The 21,727-nt window shown below is 41.0% G+C and overlaps 1 protein-coding gene across 6 annotated transcripts in view; it reads right to left on the reverse strand.

Annotated features, from left to right (window-relative positions):
• The window catches only part of TENM2 (teneurin transmembrane protein 2), a 679,035-nt gene that overhangs the window by 184,436 nt on the left and 472,872 nt on the right, over positions 1-21,727 (reverse strand). For all 6 annotated transcript variants that reach the window (XM_057415147.1, XM_057415146.1, XM_057415150.1 and 3 more), the window contains one exon: positions 912-1,146. In XM_057415147.1, the coding sequence (XP_057271130.1) occupies positions 912-1,146 (235 nt within the window). The remainder of the gene's footprint in view (positions 1-911; positions 1,147-21,727) is intronic.

Consider the following 21,727-nt stretch of genomic DNA (forward strand, 5'->3'; position numbering starts at 1 on the left):
CACCACACCTAGCTACTGAGTGTGATCCAGCACAGTGCTGTAACTACACCACACCTAGCTATTCTGAGTAAATATAACAGAAGCTGTGTGAATGAAGCAGCTGAAGCCCTGGTATGAGCCAGCATTCCAGGTAGTCCAGCTCCCGTACCTGTAGGTGTGCTCCTCTCTCTCTGGGCAAGCAGGAGCACCCTCCTCTCCCAGTCCCTTTTTTCAGCACCACAATGGCTTATTTTAAATTCTGGCAGACCAGCTCCAGTATTTAAAACGCAAGTTAAATGTGTTTGACATTCCATACCCAGCTGACAACAAACCAGAATATTTAGAACAGCAGCATGTCAGGCCTTTATTTATTTATTTCTCTGGCAGGCCTAAGTGCTGCACCTTTTCATTTATATGCAACTGTTTGCCCCATGGGCATCAAGCTGTTAACACGTACAGAAGAGATTAAAACGAGCTTGCATGGTGGATGAAATATAAATTAAAATTATAGTAATGCCAGTCCTGGATCCGGGATTGTTTCTCAAGGTCTCCCAAAATGCATAATTTCAAATGAGCCTCTGTTACTTCAGGAAACGCAAAAATGTGTATTTTTTCAGCAACACAGCCAAGATGAATTTTAAGTGGTCCCTGAGCCTGTGAGTAGAATATGCTGCGCTAACACGGTGAGTTGTGTAAGCAGGGATGGTGCAAATGAATAAAAGCCTTTAACATGGGACATGCACATGTTCACCTCCCCACATTCCAGTGCTAAGCAAACCCAAGGCCGGGGGTATTCTCCCGTCACCAACTCCCAGTGCTGTGCCCTCCAAACCCACTCCTGACACAAGCTGAGCGACCCCCATCTCCTGACGAGTCAAAGGGGATCTGTGTGCACTAGAGAGCGCGGAGCAGGGCGCGCACCCGTGGCCCACCTGGTCTCCAGCGGGACGTTGCTGTTGAGCACCCAGCTGTCCTGCAGCTGCACGGACTCGGGGGTGGTGGCCAGGTCGTTGGGTGCCGGCGCGGGCGCGTGGATCTGGTTCCGGCGGTTTGTGAGCGAGTTCCTGTTGAGGGAGTTGGCAGAGGAGTGGTGGTGGGACAGGGAATGGTTGTGAGGAGGAGGCAGCGGCGGCCTCAGCGTAGACTGGCTGTGGTGGTTTGAAGGGCCTGGAAGACAGGAGAAAAACACATCACCAATGTGCATCCATGTGCTGCTCTCCTTGACACTGTGAAAGGACCACTGCCTGGAAAAAAAGCCAAGCTCCACAAAGAGATAACTAAGCCTACGTTCCTTTTGGACCTGTAGACGTTAAAATACGGTTAAATCACAGCAGTGACTATTAGAGATCAGAGACACAAAAGTGTTGTGAGGCTGCACAGTTGGGATGTGCGGTCTCCGTATTTGTACAGAGGTGTAAATCTGCATTTAGATTTAGAAATACTTCTTTATAGATTCTTCCTGAGAAAGGATCCTCTGTTGAGGAGCAGGACAGCAGCCCAGCCTGGCCACTCTGTACATCCACCCAGAGGAATGTTTTCCTCCCTGTTTCTCTCAGGGTCTTTAAGGAGATGAACCTTAATGGATTAAACCCAGCTTTTGAAAATACGGTCTTTAGGCTCCTATAAAACTTACTCAGAGATCTCAATCTGCTTTCACTCGCTGCTGTTATACCAATCAGCATCAAACGAACATTATTTGTTCCAGTGAAAGAAGATTAAACTTCAAACATGAAAAGGGAGCAACAATGCAATGATGGTATCTTTCATGTTCTGTGTGATCAGGATTTGGCCTTTATTTTTCTATTTAGCAATGCCACAAACACACACCAAGATCTGAGAATTATGCTCCCCTTTCAGCCTCTTTGATTGAAAATAGCAGATGACTTTCAGTGATAAAGAAGGATAGGCACTTTTCTCATTCTTTGGGTTCTGACATATTTGGAGATAATGAAAATGATTTTTTGTAATCAATAAGGCGAGTGGATTAAAATAAAAAGCACATGAGAAGAAAACAGAAGAAGCAGGTGTTATTTGAGCATAGTCACTTTTCCAAACGTAAATGCAGAACAGTAAACAAGTTTAAGTGCAATTCCATGTTACAGCTACTTACTTCTAATAGATATAGCAAAAGAGATTACAGAAAACAAACTGTGTTATGAACCGCATGCTTTAGTCATTATATTGAGTTATAGTTTTCTAGTGAACAATAATCAGAAAAAGTTATATTAGCGAAATGATAATTATAATGATGTATGTTTGTTTTTAGAAACCGAAGCACATTCTGTACTTAATGAATCAAACAGTAAAAGAACACATCACAAGGGGAAACCATTTGCAGTGAGACTGATCTGTTTTGATATGAAACAACGAAGTTTCAGAAAAACTGCTGAACTGATTAATTAACTCTAAATTGAGACCAATACTAAAAAAAAAATAAAATAAAAAAAGCCCAAAAATCCCCCCAATCCCCCCCAAACCATTCAAGGGGGAACTCAGAATCAGGCTGCACAGCCAGGAACTGAAATCAGTGCATCATTTCAGGCTTTTGAATGCTAAAGCTCTGATCAAAACACCCCCTGTAATCAGGGATATGTTTTAGACTCCCACAAGACAGAAGTGTCTTTTCTTTTGCGTAGGGAAAAGCACACGATACTGGGGCTCAAGCGCTGGTAGTCAGAGGGGCAAACTGGCACAGCACCCAGAGCCATGACAGTGACCTGGTCCCAGGCGCTCAGCCAGGCTCTACCAACACATGGAGTTGTGGCACACAGGGACATGGGTTAGTGGTGGACTTGGCAGTGGCAGGACTTGATCTTAAAGGTCTTTTCCAACCTAAACAACTCTATGATTCTGTGCAACACCTCTGGGACCAGTTCCTCACCTAACACTGCTCTGCTGACTGCCCACCTGGGGAAAAGCAGTGAGAACACACATTCCTAAGAGCAGCACAACTGATGAATAGAAAGGGAACAGAGATTTTTGGAGAGATCATTCATTTTCCTACACATACCTGTGGACCTGGGGAAGCACAAGCTGATGAAGAAGACAGGTTTACAAAGTCACCTTTTATGAACGCATCCTAATTTTAGGACTATCACACGTGCTCATCTCCTCAATATCCTTCACTTGGTTATTTCTTACTTAAGTTTGAAAGAGTCTGTTTAGCCCCAAAATCTTTATGTTTAAACCCCCCATTTGCACCTCCTAGAACAACCAAATGTCTGATCTACACTAGATCCTGTGCCATTTCCCAGCAGCATGTGGAGTAAGACACAGCAGGGAGAAAATGTGTTTGGACAATATCCACATGCATAGAAGCTTAAGTGGAATTACTCTCCCAGTCTGTGTTCCGACTTTAAATAAAGCATGTTTGGATTTCAATGAGTGGATATTTATGAGTGATAAAATACAAACTTGTGCCCTTGTATTAAAAATTACTTCAGAAGATTCATGAGCTTCATATTTTCTCAGCTTCCTTTGGATGCAGCTTTTCCTTTTGGAGGATAAATATGGGAAAGTCATACCCACATAAACAAAAAACTTTTCCTCCGAGAGACACAGTAGCACCAGCTAAATAAAGACTGAATCTTGCAACCACAAATCATAGAGGCTGTTCTTAAAAGTGAGCCAACTGCACATCAATAAGAATGAACAGAATTTCTGTAAGATTAAGGAAGCAAGAACTGCATTCAAGTTACCACAAATTAATTTAGTCTTCCTCAAGACTCAGTTCCCACACAGTAAATAAAAGGTACTGCGCAACATAAGCTGTGCAGAAGTAACTGAATATACACTACTGGAGCTGCAGAACCTCAGAGATCTGGCATAAGATGAATGTAGCACTTAATACAGAATAATAAACCAAACACCAATATCAACATTACATAGATGTATTCAGTTTATATTAAAACATATAAAAGCTTATATATATATATATAAAAGTACTAACTAGGGAGCATGCACACACACTCGTGTATATAGGAGAGAGATAAAAGCTTAATATGCTGCTTCTTCATAAACCTGTTTAAATGAATCAAAAGCAGAAGATGAACACTATTGAACTTGCCAGGGATATAAAATTGGATTCACATCGGAACATCTGAGCACTTCTTTATGAGCATCTTTGCCTAAATTAAAACTTCAACAGCACTACCTGCAAATCTGCTGAGCTCTGAAGTTCAGAAAAGTAAATCACTTGCCCCATAATGAAAGATCAGCAGCCTTAAGGACTCGCACAACGGATCTTAGGACACGACAAGCTCTGCGGTCTCTCACAAATTGCTTTATTATTTGGAAGCTTAAACACACTGTGTCTAGATGGAATACATCTGGCTTTTTACATCAGGAAAGAGATTTTATTTTTGAGGTAGCAGTTGCCAGTATTGGTTTGGGGAAAAATACTGAGGAAATTTTGCCTTTTCTCAATTATTACATGAAGTGCTGATTTCACCAGCGTACACTTAGGATTTAAGGCGAAGTCTCTTGAAATGCAATGGAAAACACAGGACTGGAAATCTGACATACTGGTCCTCTCCACGTTTTGGCTTTTTTATTTTTTTATTTTGTAATTTCTGATTTAATTCACAAATAGACAAACACACCTAATTCTAATGAACTTTAGCACACATTCATTGTGCTGAGCACTTCTGAAAAATCAGGGCTTGATGACCAGATAATCAACACGCGATTCTTCAAGAGATCTTACTGCAGTCAAGAATATCAGCAATGCTCATTTCAAATTAGAAGCTGAGTGTGGATAAATTGTGTTCTAATTAAGTGATCTGAGAATACAAAGTCTGAGCTACATATCTTTGAAGCAATCATAAGCTATCCAGCCCTTAGGTGAGTTTAATCAAAACCAAAATGCTAAAAAAGAAAATAAAGTTGTTTTTTTTTCCCCGTTCATTCTTTTACTCAGTGAAACCATTAAAGAAGTCAGGCTGGAACAGAGTTAAAACGTCAGTTAAAACAAGATGCAGAACAGCACTTGCCCCTTAGAAACAAAAAACCCACCAAACCCAACCAACCCTGAGCAAAACTGTCACTGGGATCTTCCCTTTTTCTGCACACACAGGGACAGTCAAAGATGCGCAGCCCAAAGTAAAATCCCGAGGCTACCGCCCTGCTGGGCACATCGCAAGGGTACCACGGGAAGCGCTGTGTGATGGGCAGCTGCCACACGTCCTCCGGGAGCCTGTGCTGCTGCATCACAACACGAGCCGGCAACTTCGGGGATGAGGGAAAGTGTGGGATGTCACGGTGTTACAGGTACAATGGCGATGGCTGTTTGCTCCCGAGCACACACTTCCAAACATCACTTCTCACCTATTTTTGCCATCCAAACGTTGTCTAAAACGCAATTCGAAACTCCAGATCCTCTTCAACATGGGGAAATTACTTTCCAAAGTTTTTCCAAGCCTTGGTACACTCAGTTAACACGTGCTAAATCCCAGCAACACAATGATCTGAGAACAACTTAATCTCCAACCTCAGAGATTAAATTCAAAGCAGAATCAGCTGCATCCCTAATCTAAGCAAAGCAGTTCTTTGTCAATACTACCTCAAAAAAGTAACTGTAGATTGTTATCTTAGTTGTGCTGAATTATCCTCTGTGCCATGATTAAGTGTTAAAAGACACAGAAACACCTCCTCATCAATCCTTTTCACCAAAGAACCAAAAGAAAAACAACAAACATACATTATTTTTCTGAAATGAGCAATGATGCAGCTATTTCCTTACACTTCTAAACAATACAAATTCTGAATGCAAAAAGATAACAAAGCTGATGCACTGAAAGAAAAAAATAAGCAACTCCACAGAAAATGCTTGTTAGCCAGCATTAAAAACCCAGTTTTCAGTATTTCTAGCTCTTTATGCAAACAACTCGACCACAAGGAAACCACATCATCTGCTATCACGAGTAACAGGTTTTTCACAGAACCACAGGGCCACCTTCCAAGCTAAATTCATCTTCAAAGGCAGATCCCATTACTCAGTCAGGAAGAAAAGAAACCACTGAAACACCAGGAACACAATACAGTATCACAGGGAGCTGCCGTCTCCACAGCCAGCTTTCACCTGGGATTTCAGCCCTCACTGGACTTTGGCAGAGTGGGACCAGGGCTCCTTCCCGGCAATACAGACTTGGTTTAATGCTATGTCTGCTTTAGTTCTTTTGCTTGGTTGCTTTAATTCTCTACAGTATATTGTGCATGGCCACAGTTAAATGGAATCTAAATGTTGGGAAAATGTTTTCAGTGTATGCTGTAAAGAAGCAAGTTATCTCACTCCTAACCATGGATATCATTAACTCTCTCTTGTTGTTGTTGTAAAACCAAAACATTTGCCAGGTGTTCCTTCTTTTGTCTGCACGTTTTTACAGTGTTTGAGGCAAGAACAGGTTGAATGACTGGCTGTCATCCCAGACTGTACATTTCAAACTGAAAATTCAGGAAACGTGCGGTATAAAATTGTAAGTCACTTATCAGTCTCTACCAGTGCACTGCAGCCACCTCCTCAGCGCGGTGATAGAGTAGAAAATAAAATGTTGCTGTGGCAAAAAAAGAAGCAACAAAACCAAACAAAAAATACTCCATTACGTACCCACAATATCCAGATAATCACAGAGAAGGGGAAAGGTGGTTTAACGGATAAAGTCTAGGACTTTGTCATAGTTTCTGTATCCTGCTCTGACTGAGCCAACCTCTGAGCGATTGTGGACGAATCACTTGTTATCTATAAGCGTCTTTATCCGTATCCTTTGCAGGAGTGCTGAAGGTAAATTACCTTACCACTTACAAGGCAATCAGATACTAACGCAGTAGGAGCCAGTAAAGTGCTTTCTGTCTGCGGCTCCCAGCTGCGGGGCATGAGTTCATCGCACGGGAGGCAGAACCAGCAGCCACCAAATTAACTCTGCCTGCCCTGAGCTGCGGCTGCGTATGCAGACTGCGGTGGGCACTCCAGAGAGTTCCCAGAACCAGAGGTGGTGGGATGCTCTGCGCAGGCATCCAAGTGCATCTAAACAGAACTGCCCTGCTTGGAGCAGGATTAGCTGCTATTGTAAGCACAGAATCATAGAACAGACCTTCAAGCTCATCCAGTCCAACCTTTACCCCAGCACTGCCAAGGCCACCACTAACCCATGGCACTGAGGGCCTCAGCTACATGTCTTCTGAACGCTTCCAGGGACGGTGGCTCCAGCGCTGCCCTGGGCAGCCTGTTCCAATGCCTCAGCACCCTTTGGGGTAGAAACTGTTCCCAATATCAAGCCTAAACCTCTTCTGGTGCAGCTTGAGGCCATTTCCTCTTGTCCCATCCCCTGTTCCTTGGGAGCAGAGCCCAGCCCCTCCTGGCTCCATCCTCCTCTCAGGCAGTTGCAGGGAGCCATGAGGTCTCCCCTGAGCCTTCTCTTCTCCAGACTGAACCCCCCAGGTCCCTCAGCCCTTCCCCATCACACTTGTGCTCCAGGTCCCGCTCCAGCACCTCAGTGTCTCTCCTGTAGTGAGGGGCCCAGAACTGAAGACTTTGCTGAATGTAAAAAGTGGCAGACTTGGTCTTTGTGCTACATGAGGGGATTGGTTGTGAAAAAGTGGTGTGCATACTCATCAAGCAAAGGGAAAGAGGTAGGAGCCTTCACCAGGAGTCTAATCTGAGGGGTTACAGTCAGATAACCAATGTTCTCAAGTGAGGGTCACCTATAAAAAGGTTAAAGCCCACTGTCCTACAAAATAGTATTATCTGAGATACAATAGACTAATTATATTTGATTAAATGCATCACTTAAATATTCACTATCACACTGCATGAGGTGCACTAGCTGCAGAAAATAATGGCTAGTCAATGGCAACATGCAGCACTTTAATAATGCTTTATGTGGACTCAGTGTCCTATGGTACTTTATGTATGTATATACATGTGCATCTATTTTGTGGTAGGCATACTTCTGTTTTTACATATCATACAAATGAATCACAGAGAGGTTAAAGAAAAGAGTCTTCTTTCCAGCTGAAAAAGAGTCCACGTATTTCACATCTTTTTCAATCAACCTTTTCATTTAGTTTTCCAATAATGAAATAAATATAAAACATATTCCAGAGAGACTAGGGGTGTATTTATCTTCTTTAGCTTAAATATATGACTTTGCCTGAGAAGGCACTGATGTAAGAGGAACTATAAAGAAAAACATACAGATATATTTCTAAGCAATGAAGTTCATTATTACTGTCATCATTACCATAGAATAGCTTAGTGCAAAATGCTCAGTGTTACTCTATAGACTTGATTCTGCAGAATGGGAAGGAGTTGAACCCTGTCTAGACACTTACACAAATCCTCTCCAAAGCTTACAGTCTGATACACTGAGAAGCCCATCCAAGGGGAAGTGAAGACCTACGTTTTTCTGAACAATCTACACACTCGTGAACAGAAACATTTAGGCCAGCAGCGTTAAGCCTGGTGTGTTTCAGAGCTTTAAAACTGCTGTTTCCCTGGATGGTCCAAGAGGGAGCCTGAAAAATTTCACAGTGACATAAAAGTAATTGTAATGCAATTTCCAGTTCATTGTGATTCTGGAGTCAGGTGCAATAGAAAGTCATCTCCGAAGCTATTAGAGCAGTACTTTGGATTTTACATAACGCCATCAGCTAGCACACAGAGCTGTTTTCCAAGGGGACAAAGAAATGCCAGTCACAGGTGTTTTAATGCAATGCATTACCTTGATTATTTCAGAAACGTCACACAATGTATTACACATTGTCCAAAATGATATTTTTGTTAAACCTGACCTCATGAAAATCTTACACAAGAAAGAGTGCCTCAAAATACATTAATGAAAGTAACTCTGTCAGAGAGAAGATCCAAGAGGAGACTGAGATCTCGGCAATTCCTAGGTGAGCTTTTTAATAAATCAGCCTTCCAGGTACTGCAGCTGCTTTAAGAAAGGAAAGTTTATCGGCAGGGTCACAGTTTGGAATCTTCTGTTGTTCTAAGAGTCTGCAATGACAAGTTTCACCACTGAGAACTTGGCAGCTGAATTATTAATGAAACTAAATTTTCATTAATGAAAAAGTTTCATTAATGAACATGACTTTCAGAATCAAGTAGTTCCTCTGTTTCTCAGGCAGTATTTTCATCACTTCCCAGCAGCATTAACTTCTGCCAACTGCTGACTTTTTCTGTTATTCCATCTCATAGTGCTGCCTTGGGTTGATTCACCATAATGCATAATTCACACCAAACTAGAATGTTTTCAGTTCAACAGCACTATCAACAAAACCACACTAGTTTTCTTGTTTAAAGAAGAAGTTCCATCTTGCCGTCTGGGTTTTGGCTGTAGTGAAGCTACAACGCGTACTACAATGCTCTTCCATGGGTTTTTAGGGTTAGAAGTGTTTCAGCAATATTTCCAATATTACCCCTCCAGCCCAAAGAAAGCAAGAAAATTATAATGAAATACAGATTTTCCTTTAGGCTGAACCATCTGATAATCAAATGGTGGAAATAAACACTGATATATATATAAGAACTGTTAACATGAAGACTTACTGGCATACACCAGTAAATACAAGGTTCCTGGAGGAGCTTCCCGGGACAATTCAATTTCACAGCTCCTGGGAAGCCACTTATTTACTACCTGGACCATCTATTTCCCAACATGTAGAACAGGAAAATATCATTTGTGTAATGGAAAAAGTAAGAGGAATGTTGCACAATGCTATAGTAAAGAAAAGCAGATACAATGCAATGAATATGTTGCATCGAATCAGACTTTTCAACAGGTTATTTCTCTTTCTATAAGCAACCAAGATACAAATAAATACAAGACAGAAACAAGGAGTTGTCAGCCTCCAGGGTACTGCAAGCTGCGATACTACATCACTAGCATTTCTTCCGTAGGCAGAGGAATTTGGTTTGAATTCTTTATTGGTTGGTATTGAACAAAAAAGAAAGGCACAAATGATTCAAACAAGCAGAGTCCTGTCAAAGATGCCTGATTTTTCAAGGTTTATCATAAGTTAATTTCAGCTGCCACAAACTACAGGTTCTGTTATTCAGAAGATGAAACCATAGGTTAATGAGTAAAAATAGGGGGTATCATAAGGGGTGTATGAAAGCCCTCACACAGTCTACCACTTGGCAGTAAATGAGCCAACGTTAAGCCAGCAGTTCTATTAGAAGTTTTTAATTAGCTATTTTAGTGTGTGCAAAGAAAGGAAAACCAAACTAAAACCCAGCCTTAGCCCTGGAGTCACAGACAATAAACCAGAAAACTAATAAGGGACAATTTCAGCCATGGAAATGATCAGTCTTTGTCACTGGGTGCTGCAGCTGGGCTGAACGTCTCAAAATACGGTGTCTGATGTGCCCAGCTTCAGGGGCTGATCCAAGTCCCCATCACCCTCAGCACAGGTACCCAGCAAACTCCTGCCCTTAGCCCTCAGCATGGCAGAGCTGAGGGAAACCCAAACCCCAGTAGATGCCAGCAGGCACTGCCCAGGGATCAAAGGACTCTGAGCACAGAGCAGCAGCAGTGCCAAGGCCAGCCCAGAGTGCAGAATGTCAGTGCTGGTCTGGGAACCAGCTCCCCACGTGGACCCCACGCTGTGTCCCTGCTGCTGCCTGAGGGGCTGCTTTGGGCACAGCTCCATGCCAGCACCATAACAGCTTTCAGACTGCAGCTGGCTCTCAGTCAGCTTGGAGACCAGGAAAGTAACTGCCTAACAGCGCTGTGATGAGGTACCCACTGAGTTTATGCTGTCCAGCAATAGTACTGGATCAAATACTTAACTAGTGCTGCATTTACCAAAAACAGGTTTACTGCAAGCTGGAAAAATACTCCCTGGCAAAGAGGAGAGGAAGTAGCTCACCAAAAACCTTGATTGGCTGGAGAAGAGCAAGTGTTGTACTACCTAAATAGCATTACCAAGTTCCTGCAGAAACTTAATCCTCATCAAGATGTTAAACCTCAGTTCAGTTCTCTATTATGAGTCTGAAGAGGCTCTCAGAACAAGGCTATGGGTCTTTTTTAATTAAAATACACCTGTGTAATCACTTACAATCAGTGCGAAAGAAAACAGAGTCACTCTTCATCCCCCGGGACTGTGCTGCTCACTTATCCTCTGCCCAGTTTACCCAGCCTGCCCCGACACCATAATTACAATGCAACTATAAGCTTTGGGCTGCCACTTTAAATATGCACTGTTCTTACTTCTCCAGCATGGAGAAGACAATCGAATTTACAACCTGAAGAGACTGTGTAATCTTACTGGCAGACACCAAGCACTGAAGTGCTCCCACATTATCAGAGCAAACAGAAAACAGAGAACTGTAATGTTTTTTGTCAATGCTTCTTGTTCCTGGTGTCAAGGGTAGAGTCAGTAGCACAATCCTGCCCAATATCTATCTGGCATACAGTTTTGAATACACAATTTCGCCCCAGGTACTCAGATCAACATCATCTTTACCTGCCCTTCTTTGTCTCAAGGCCATGACTTTTATTTTTCTGAGAAGACCAGCAATGCAAAGAGATTCAAGTAAAGAGCCATATGAAATATGGTATTCATTAAGCAATGAGGGAACAGATTCTATTTTCTATTTAAGGTATAAAAGTAGCTATGATGGAATTATATAATGTCTGAGTCCACCAAAGTACTAAGTGGAGTTTAGCACCAGGAAAAGAGAGAAAACAGCTCTCAGGTGCAATTCTGCATTCAGAATAATGATAGTAGCAACATTAAAGATGAATTTAAAAATGGGAAAAGATGATGACCTCAATATGCTATTCATTAACGTCATAGGATAGTAGAAAGTAGTTAAATACCAAGATTGCAGTTTGGCTAAAACCTCTGGATAAACATAGGCCACCTTGCAAAAATTGCTAACAGCTTCTTCTAATGATGAGAAATAATTGAAACCTATGGTTGAAATCTCTGCTTTAAAATGTGTATGGATTACTGGAATCCCTTGGACAGGAAGGGTTCACGGCAGTTAAAGCCATAAAGTGATAGATGAATTTCAGAAACCCCACAGACCAAGGGGCAAAACTTTTTGACGCTGAAGCTGACTTGTGAAATCATGACAGAGAAGAAAAGGAGATAAGGAGGATGCTGAAGTCAGTCAAAGAGTTCTGCTTCTTTGAGACGCAGGGGCAAGGAAAAAGTCAGAAGGGAAAAAGCCTCTAAACAGATATCTCCTATGAACACTTAAAGTAGTCATCTACATAGAAAGGAAGCTTCTTGTATCTGTGCTACATGTATAAGTTATACGCAGATCAGCAGGTAATTTGGCACAATCAACAGATGAGAGTAGAAGGTCCTAGACCCCCCTCTTACACACTATATGCTGTTTGGATAGTGTAGGGTGGTAAATTTGGACTACATTTAGTTTGATACACTGGGACCAAGAGTCCTCACCATCCATGTGCTTTGAAGCAGTCTCATGCCCCGGTCACTGTTTCCACCTCTCATGTCCTCCCTCAGAGAGGGAGCGCATTTGCATCAATTTGGAAGGATGTTAAGAATTTAATAGATATTAAGTTGCAAGTTTGTATTTAAACAACCCAGTCAGATTAGTTTGGTTTGATACCACAACTATGGCACAGAATGACAGCACACAATCTTCCCATTTCTAAATAAATATGCAGGAAATACCTGTGCTAAGTCTTCACAGCTCTCTAGAGAGATGTGCTCAACACGTCAAGGCTTTTCTGAAAAGGCCTTTTATCAACTGCGTTTTCCAAGGAACGTTCAGAAGCAACGAAGCTTAAATTCTGAAGTCAAGAGGAGAGTTTGTTTCCCCCTAAACATCTCTAGCATTTTAAGTTAAAGTTATTTTAATTAGATTACTCCCAGTTATTTACAACTATCTGTAGTTTTAGGCAGTGGGATACTTATTATGTGTCCCTGCTTAACATGGAATGAACCAAAACCTTAAAAAATAAACCTTATCTAGCTAAATTGTTGCTGTGCCTTTCCATGCCAATAGCTGTTATTTTACAAAATAAAAAATAATAAAATAAAATAATTACATAAATGTGTTAATTTTTTAGTAATTTTCTTGCTACTGGTAAGTGTTAAACATATTAATTTACACTCAGTTTTCACCTCAGGCAACTCTGCTAATGGGGAGATTTATTCTGATAACAAAGAGAGGCTGCACCTTCAGAGGGGTGTCACAGGTGGGTACATGCATGTGAGACCTGCATCAGGAACAAGTATGATCATTTTATCAAACAGAGCTCTCAGAAATGACAGTTATCTGACACAGTCACAACGGCGTGTGGCTGCCCCAGTAGCAAAGATTTTGTTTTAAATGAGTGGTTTTTGAAAGAAATATTCACAAACACGGGAAGGTGGAAGAGATGTTAAACTGAACAGTAAACATGGTATAGGAAGAGATCATTAAAATCCAGTAACCTTGTACTCTGGGAACGTCAGTTATGAAGTTTTACCTGTCAAAACTGCTTGCACTCAATGTTACATACACTTGATCAATACCAACAACCACCACCTAATAATAATGACAAGACTTGGTGTTCTCTAAAATATCCACGTTGTGTTCTTTTTAAGGTGCTTCATAAACAAGGCCTCATGAGATAAGGATGTTACCAGTATCGAGTCGTGTGACCTAGTCCCTTGGTTTTACCCTGGTCCTTGTATTCATACAACAGGCCTTGCTCATCTGGCACATACATTTCTCCAGTCACAACAAATATAGCCACATGAAAACTAACTCCACTGGGTGCCAATACAGAAAGTAACCCATGTTTAAATTTAACTATTTTTTTTTCATGCAGAATATCTGAATAATGTGTTTCAGGAAGCAGAAACAAATGGGGCAACTTCTACATGGGATAAAGTTCTAGAAATGCTATGTTGTTCTGCATGACCTTTTAGCTAGCTGTTAAAAAACAAACCCCCAAAAACCTGAATGAAAAGCCAACAGCTGATCATAGATTTTCCAAATGCTACATAAACCAAGTGCCACCCATTGCAGAGGATTGTGTTTTTAAGCTAATGTGTGATTAGTACATTTTGACAGAAACTAAAAAGCAAAAGCTACCCTCTCCAGGGCATGCAAGTCGATCACTGTTAAAGCTTAAAGACTGTTCCATGCATATTTTCTTCATCATAAAAAAGTAGTCTGGAATAAAACCCAAACTACACATCTGTGTAGGACGCTGACAGACATCTTGATATGGTTTCACGATTTCAATTTACTTGCATATTGTTTGATACAAGCTCAGGGAAATACAGCAAGCAGTGCCAGGAATGGAGGGAAAGAGAATGAATTCTCCATTGCTGTATGTTCTTTTTTTTATTAACTGAGACTCCCCAAAACTCTAAATTTATGAAATACTCACGAAAAAGCATTAAATTATTCATCAGTGATAAGACAATTAAGAAGCAAAGTAAGGAGCAAGTGGAAGCTTGGTCCTGAGGGAGAACAGCTGGTCCTCTCATTTAGAGTATGTTTTGGCAGCAAAATAACCTCTGAACATAGGGAACCTGCTGCTAAAGAAGCCTCAGAGTCAAACTGAGGAGCAAGTGACAGATTCACGTGAGGAGTAAGGTGGGTATACTCCAGGTAGCACTGTGGCTGGTGCAAGCTGCATACCTCCTGCTTTTGGCAAAAAAGTGTCATGACTTTATTGCACTCGGGAGCCACAACAGATGTCAGCCACCTCAGCCACTGGGCAACTGCTCTGCCAAACTACAGTGAAATTAGCTCAGAACTCAAGGACAGATGCTATTCGTACCGAACAAGCCCTTAGCTGGGCATGGAACCTAGTGGTAAGGATGATATGCAGCTCACTGAACCAGCCTGCACCCCTACCTCAGATTCCTAGTGTATCAAAGAGAAAAGCACACTGCAGCCCCTGAAGGGCATTGGGTTGGTAATACAGGAGAGTTCCACGAGCAGCCTGAGATCTTTTCAGGAGCAGGTACCGTGGATGTGCTGAAGAAGAGCACTGTCCATCTGCACAGCGGACAGCCACCCATGGTCAGGAAGGGAGATTTCCCCTTGGTGGCTGACATGGTGCAGGTGCTACTGGAAAGAAAAAGGAACTGTACAATGTTAGTGACACGGAAAGCCTTTCAGAGGTGGAAAAGAGAAGGAAAAGAGAAATCAACACTTTGGTGCAAGGCCTTTTATGAAGCAAAACAGCACATGCAAATACAGCACCACCCTCCTCTCACAGACTGATTGATAGTGCCAGAGCTCTGAGGGTGTCTGAAAGACCTATCATTAGTTACCATTGCTGCATTCCTTCCCTTCCCTCTCTTTCTGCTACCTACTTATCGTTAGGTTGTGGGGTTTTTCATACTTTCCTTTGTGTAGTTTTTATTTCTTTTCCTGTCCTGCCATCTCTGCAGCAGTTCGGATTTATCCCTTAGCTCATCATCTCTTACAGTCTATCCTCCACAGCAATCCATCTTAAACTCCTAGTAAAAAATACCCCAAACAACAAACCATCTCTCACTTGCAGCATCACACAAAGGAGTTATTATAATTCCATTGCTGAAATATGCAATTAATGACAAGTACGATTTGTGTTCTTCAAAGATAGTATCCTTAAGTCCACAGCAACAAAGCCCCTCTGTAGCATCTGCTGAAACATGAAATCCCCACTCACTGTCACACCTGGTTATATACAGCTGAATTTTTTTTTTTCAAATAACATAAAGGTCCTTATTTTCTTTTTTGTGACATAGAAATGCAAAATCAGATGCTTCATCTTCACTTTGTACCATCTTAATTCCTAATTAAAGACTGCTAAGACTTTGCCTTCCTAAATGCCATCCTCTTCCTTCCCATATTTCGCCATGTGTGTGGAGAATCTGTACAGCCCAAAGCAGAAAGACACAAAAGTGGTTTTTTTTTCCTAATCAAATAATTGTGTTTAAAATTGTTATTTCAATTCTTGTATAAGACTCAAACATCTTGCATAACTGGCAGGAATTCTGACAGCTCTGCAAAGCACCAAATTAGTCTGAGCCTGTTTCAAAACCCGATTCATCATATAAAATACAACAATTCCCATTCCAATCTTTCTGTACCCATTTGTTCACTTAGGTCAGCTGGCAAAATAAACATTTCAGCCTTTCTTACTGCTCCAGATATGTCATGCCAAAGCGGGTTTTGCATAAGAAGAAATGACATGCTACTATCTTTGTAACATTTTCAGAGCCTTAGTTATAAATACTTCAGATGATGCTTTAGACAGGGACTCAAGTGATGCAGATTTCAGCTCCTCACATGAACAGCAGGGAGAGTTTCAGATTCAGTTTGAAGCAGCCCTATACTAATTTACCCGAGATGGCCAACAAAAAAGGAAGCATAGAGCAGAATTTCTCAAATAATGGAATTTACACCTGTCACTAACAATTTATCAGGTACACACAGTTATCTGAGCATATGCAGGTACTGGCTGTTCAGGAATACATGGGACAACAACCCGGTTTACAAAAATGATCCTTGATATAGAAAACTAATCCCTAGCTGGTCAGGAACAAACAGTGAGCAGGTGAAGCACAGAAATCCTGCTGGAGAGCTATCAAGGATGGGACAAGGGAACTGCAGAGGCAGGAGGAATGAAGTACTGAACAGGGTAAACTCTGCTACACACTTTGGGCATATCTATAGAGCTAGATCATGTACAGCTAGATCACTTACTGCAGACATACCTACCCGTAATTACTTATAATACACACCCACCTTTTTGGATTAGCCCTACAAATGTGCAGTGGTTTGTGTAATGTACAGCTTTTCCCTTAGTCTTAGTTATATACTACCTTGTTTCCAAATTCAGAGGCATTACTGGGAAGTCCTAAGACATATGCTTCTTGAACCTCAGTACTATTTCAGAGGGATTTAAAAATAGGGAGCCAATAGCTATACAGCCATGGAACAGTAAATTGAAAAGATACTTTCATGGACTCACCATTATTCTTTCAAGCCTGGAGTTTTTGCAAAACTGAATTGTTTTTCTTTCTCAAGATGGAACAGCTTTTGCCAAAATCCCTTCTGCTAAGGACCAGAAAGCCCCAGTGATCTTAAGCCATGTTAAAGGAATTATTTTAATCCTGCCACTTAGACATACAGTTTGAAGGGCCAACCTCACTCAGAGCAAAGACTGATAAAGGAACTGTTTTAACCCCAATGCTTCAAGATAGCATCTTTGGAGTCAATCCTATTCAAAGCAAGCAATGACAAGACAAAATTGATACTACAGCCTTAAAAAAAAATATTTCCTAAGATAAAACAAACAGATCTGCCTCCTCTTTATGCGTTAACAATTAATATGGATGCTGCTTATAGACATCTGTAATGCTTTGGGCTGTATTTATGGTGTGATAACTGTGTCGTTTTGAGACACCGTGCACCAACATGATAGAAAGACATAGCCGAACTGTTTCACTCATGCTCCTACCTAAGGGACAACACTATTATCTTGTTACAAAATACTGCCCCCAGCAATGAAAAGTTTCATAAATCTTTTTCTACCACTGCTGTCAGCTTCTATTTTTGCCTGTGGCTGAATGTGATTCTAATCTGTTTTCACCGTACAAGAAAATAAAGTGATCTAGAATATAATGACTGGGGAACATTTTGGAGCCCTCCTGAGCTGCAGGATATTTCCAGCTGCTAGCATAGCTGATAACGGACTTAATAGAGCTAATGATTTCTAATACCACTAACACAAGACTATTTTCACAGTGGGTAAATAATGACTCTTTTGTTTTGGAAATAGTTAAGGACTCATGTAGATGTTTGATAAGTACATGATACAGTATAAATGCAGCAATATTTGGGTAACAAATGGTAGATTACACAATAGCTAGAAGATAATATACTTTTCTGTTTCCGTTTAAGATCTTAAAAGTTTATAACCCTGTTAACACCACTGTGACAGCAAGGAGATTTCACTGTAAACAGTTACAAGTAATGTTTTAATCTAAGCATAAAAAAAGCATCCATTTGTTTCAGTGCACTGCATCTTTGTTTTTATGTTGGCAATTAATATTACAAATCTTCACTAGAAATATAATAAAAACTAATTGGATAGTAAAAGAAATTTTCTTGAGGGCTGAATGCAAAATCTACATCGATGGGGCAAACTATGAATACCATGTAAGCCCTGCAGTTATTTTACTTCATCATGACTGTGAGTTTCTGATGAGGATTAACGACATTTACTTGGTTTCCTCCTTTGCTGATGTGTTGTAATCTGTACTCCCCATTCAAAGGCATGTGTTGCCACCAGGGAGAACACTCTGTGGGCTGGAAGATTCCTCCCAGTTCTTTGTTTGTATGGTAATTAACCAAACAAAAAGAAGTAATTCCTAGGCAAAGATGTATTCTCCTTCCCTCTTCTCTCCAGCAGTTATGTACCTATGTATGTTACACATATGAATCTTCTATTTTTACTTAAAAGCCATTTGAACACTATTTCACATTAAGTTCACGGTAGTCCTAAGTCATTTGGGACTTGTGCTCACTGCAGTATTCTGTATACCTGGCGTTTCATGCTCCCCTCCCCTAGCCTTAACTCTTTCTCTTCCAGCATTCCCTGCCCTGTGCTTGCTTCTCTGCTTGGGTCCTCCAGCTTTTCTCTGGCCCTGTCAGTGCTGAGTGGGGACGGGGTCAGGCCTCATCACAGGGAATTGCAGGCAGCAGGCAGGAATGGCCCGAAAGGGGCCTCCCCATGTCACGATGGGGCCTGAGACCTCTGTGCTCTGTGAAGGGGGCACGGTGCAAGGGGCGGGCAGGAGCACTGGTTTGAAAGCAAAGCTTACTGAGAAACTGTGCAGTGCTGGAAGCGTGGCCGTTAGCACACAGCTTTATTGCTCTTTGGGTTTCTGAGCTCTATTCAATAACAAAGTGTGCTCCCCGACTAGGACCGTGTTTCAGCACATTCCTGTGTCACCCAAAGTGGATCGTATCAAGCTGCTTACAACCCGAACTTCTCAATGAGAAGAAAGAAGCTGAAGTATAATTCTGATGTAAGAAACAAAGTGTGGTTTAAATAAAATAAATTAAGCTAGGCAGAGCTCCTAAAGTCAAAATTAAAGATTTATGGCATGAACAGAGGACAACAACTGGTGGAACACAAGAAAGCAATATCTACCCATTATAAACTTCATAGCTTTTAGGAAAGTATATGATAACCCCCATTGTGATTCATTTTCACATATCTTGAAATATTACAGGAAGCAAGCCAAAATAATTAAGTTTACCAAACTGTATTTCAAGGCACGGCTTCTTCAGTTAAACGAAATGCAAACTTAAGCAAAGAGCCTAATACAGCTGCTGGCGTCAAGCTGAGAATGCAATCTCTTCTCTTGTTTGTCACTGCCATTGTTTCATTATGAGAAGAAATTGTAGACTGGAACAATAGAAATGTTTCATGGTCTAAGAGTTAATCACAGATTTCATTTGTGCTGGTGATACAGCAGTTCTAAATGACAGGTCAAACATGCAAGGAACACCATGAGATTGTTCCACATCACAAATAAATCAGGTTAAATATTATGAAAAATAAATCTAGCAGGTTCCAAATCAGGTTTTGTATTAGAAGGCCAAAAAAGACAGGGTTTGTAAATTCATAGACTTGACAGACACCTGCAATCCAATGGTTATCATCATAAGGAAACAATGCCATGATCAAGTAATGCGACAGCTACATTCACTGACTTCAATGACTTGCTCAAATGTTACTTCTCCTTTAACATACAGATAGGGAAATAAAAAAGTCACTAGATGCACTTATTTATGTATTCTAAATGATAATGTTTTCAGAAAATATTAGATATTAATTTAATTCCTAAATACTAAGATTCAGAATTCAACAGTTTTTAGGTTTTTTTTTAAGTAGCACTCAATATAAGACAAAAATTTAAGATACGTTAACTACTAAGGTAGAGCCCACGACATAGCTGGCATACCACTGATGATGTGAGAAGCATGTCAAAGGGCCTACCCACTCTTAACACTGAGAATAGTGAGCAACTTTGAGAACAAGATGGCCAAGCTGGATTGGATAATTAAAATCAGCTATAATATCACAGGGCAGAGATATATTACATGCATCAGCATATAAAAAATGAAAATTTGGGAATTTTGGAGATCAAGGAGCTCTTCTGTATCAATACAGAAGTTGCAATGCCAACTAAAATTAGATTTAAGCACATACAGCAGGAATTTATGATATGAATAGATGGTTGTGAAAGAAAAAGGTAATAATCAGAGAGTGAATTAAATATTTTCATTATTAGGAAAATGTTTACAGAATGGAAAATGTCTAGTAGAGAGCACTTAAAGATCTTGAAAACTGAGAAGATACACAAGGAGCAAATGTTGCTAGGTCTAGAATTTACTCTATTTTGTTAGAAAGAATTAAAATACAATATACTAGGCAGTCCTTCCAAAGGAAGCAAAGCTATGTAATAGGTGGTGGGATAGGAGATGCAATTCAGTGTTGACAAATTAATGTGATATTCTTCTATTAACTATTGATTATAAACTACCAACCCAAATTCAAAGAAGAAAAAGGAGTGGAGGGATGACTTTTTGTAAACAAACCAATGAAAATAACTGTAATATAGTAGATATTCCAGGATAACATTCTGAATGCATAACAACAGAAGAAAATAACAATGCAGCATATCTGCTAAGCTCTGACCTCAAGTGATTGCATGCTGCACCCTTATTACAGAAGTGAAAGACAATCACTGGCTGACTTAGGACGTACCTTGCATTAACATGCGCCAACGTGCTGAGGTAGGAAATACAGCATCATTCACTCAGACTGCTTGGAAGATGTTTTGTGTTATCCTACATCTATCCTGCTTCAGTCATGCATAGAAGTGTGAAAAAAGCAAAAAGATTCAAAACATCTATTTAACACAACTGTTCTCTGTAAACGTAGATTAGTATTTAGGGTGTGAGCCTCGCAGTGTCCTCTGCTGCAGACAGAGCTGGTCTTTGGCCCCCAGAGCGGAGGAAACTCACAACTACTGAGGACATTAATGCAGCCACTTGCTGGCACACAGGCTAAGGGTATCTAGGGGCAAGGCACCAAATGTGTTCCCAAAAATCTCCTAGAGCTCTCTGCATTTGCATCTGTGTCTGACTGAGCAAACTCACCACTCCTTCATTGAAAGTTTATTCTTTCTATGTGTATAATGTGGACTTAGGTAGGAAATGCTACAGATTCTGTTAAAGAACTAAGAACTGGAGGATTTGGCTTGCTGAAGTGCTATGTTGACTTGACTAATAAAGGAAAGAAACATACACAAAGGCTCAGGTAGCTAAAAGGTGGCTTATGGCTGACTCCCTGAATACTGCAGGAAGCCACAAATACAATCATCTGGCTTCAGACCTGACAATCAGTTACACTGCTGGTGCTTAGGACAGGCATTCTTTTAGGAGTCATGACCCAACATTTCTGTTGTGAGATCAGCTACACTGCCAAAGCAGACACAGGAACGTATTTCTGTGCTGGCACAGAGCAACCAGTTATGTGGGAAACCCAAATACCAGGTTACAGTACCAGTTAGGTCTGAGCAAGCCCAACGTGCCCTGCAGGGCAGTCAGAGGCCAGGCTGGGGCACTCCAAGCTCTATAAGCAAAGACATCTGGTAGTTCTGTGTTCCTCCAGTTCACCCAAAGAGATCCCTAACTTGTCAAAGGGACACTAAGGTATCCCCAACTCCAAATGGAGGAGTCTGTGCCCATATTATA

This window comes from Pezoporus wallicus, unplaced genomic scaffold, assembly GCF_028554395.1.
Source record: "Pezoporus wallicus isolate ANWC-B61680 ecotype Strahan unplaced genomic scaffold, APGP_CSIRO_Pwel_v1 contig_4161, whole genome shotgun sequence".
NCBI classification, from domain to species: Eukaryota; Metazoa; Chordata; class Aves; order Psittaciformes; family Psittacidae; genus Pezoporus; species Pezoporus wallicus.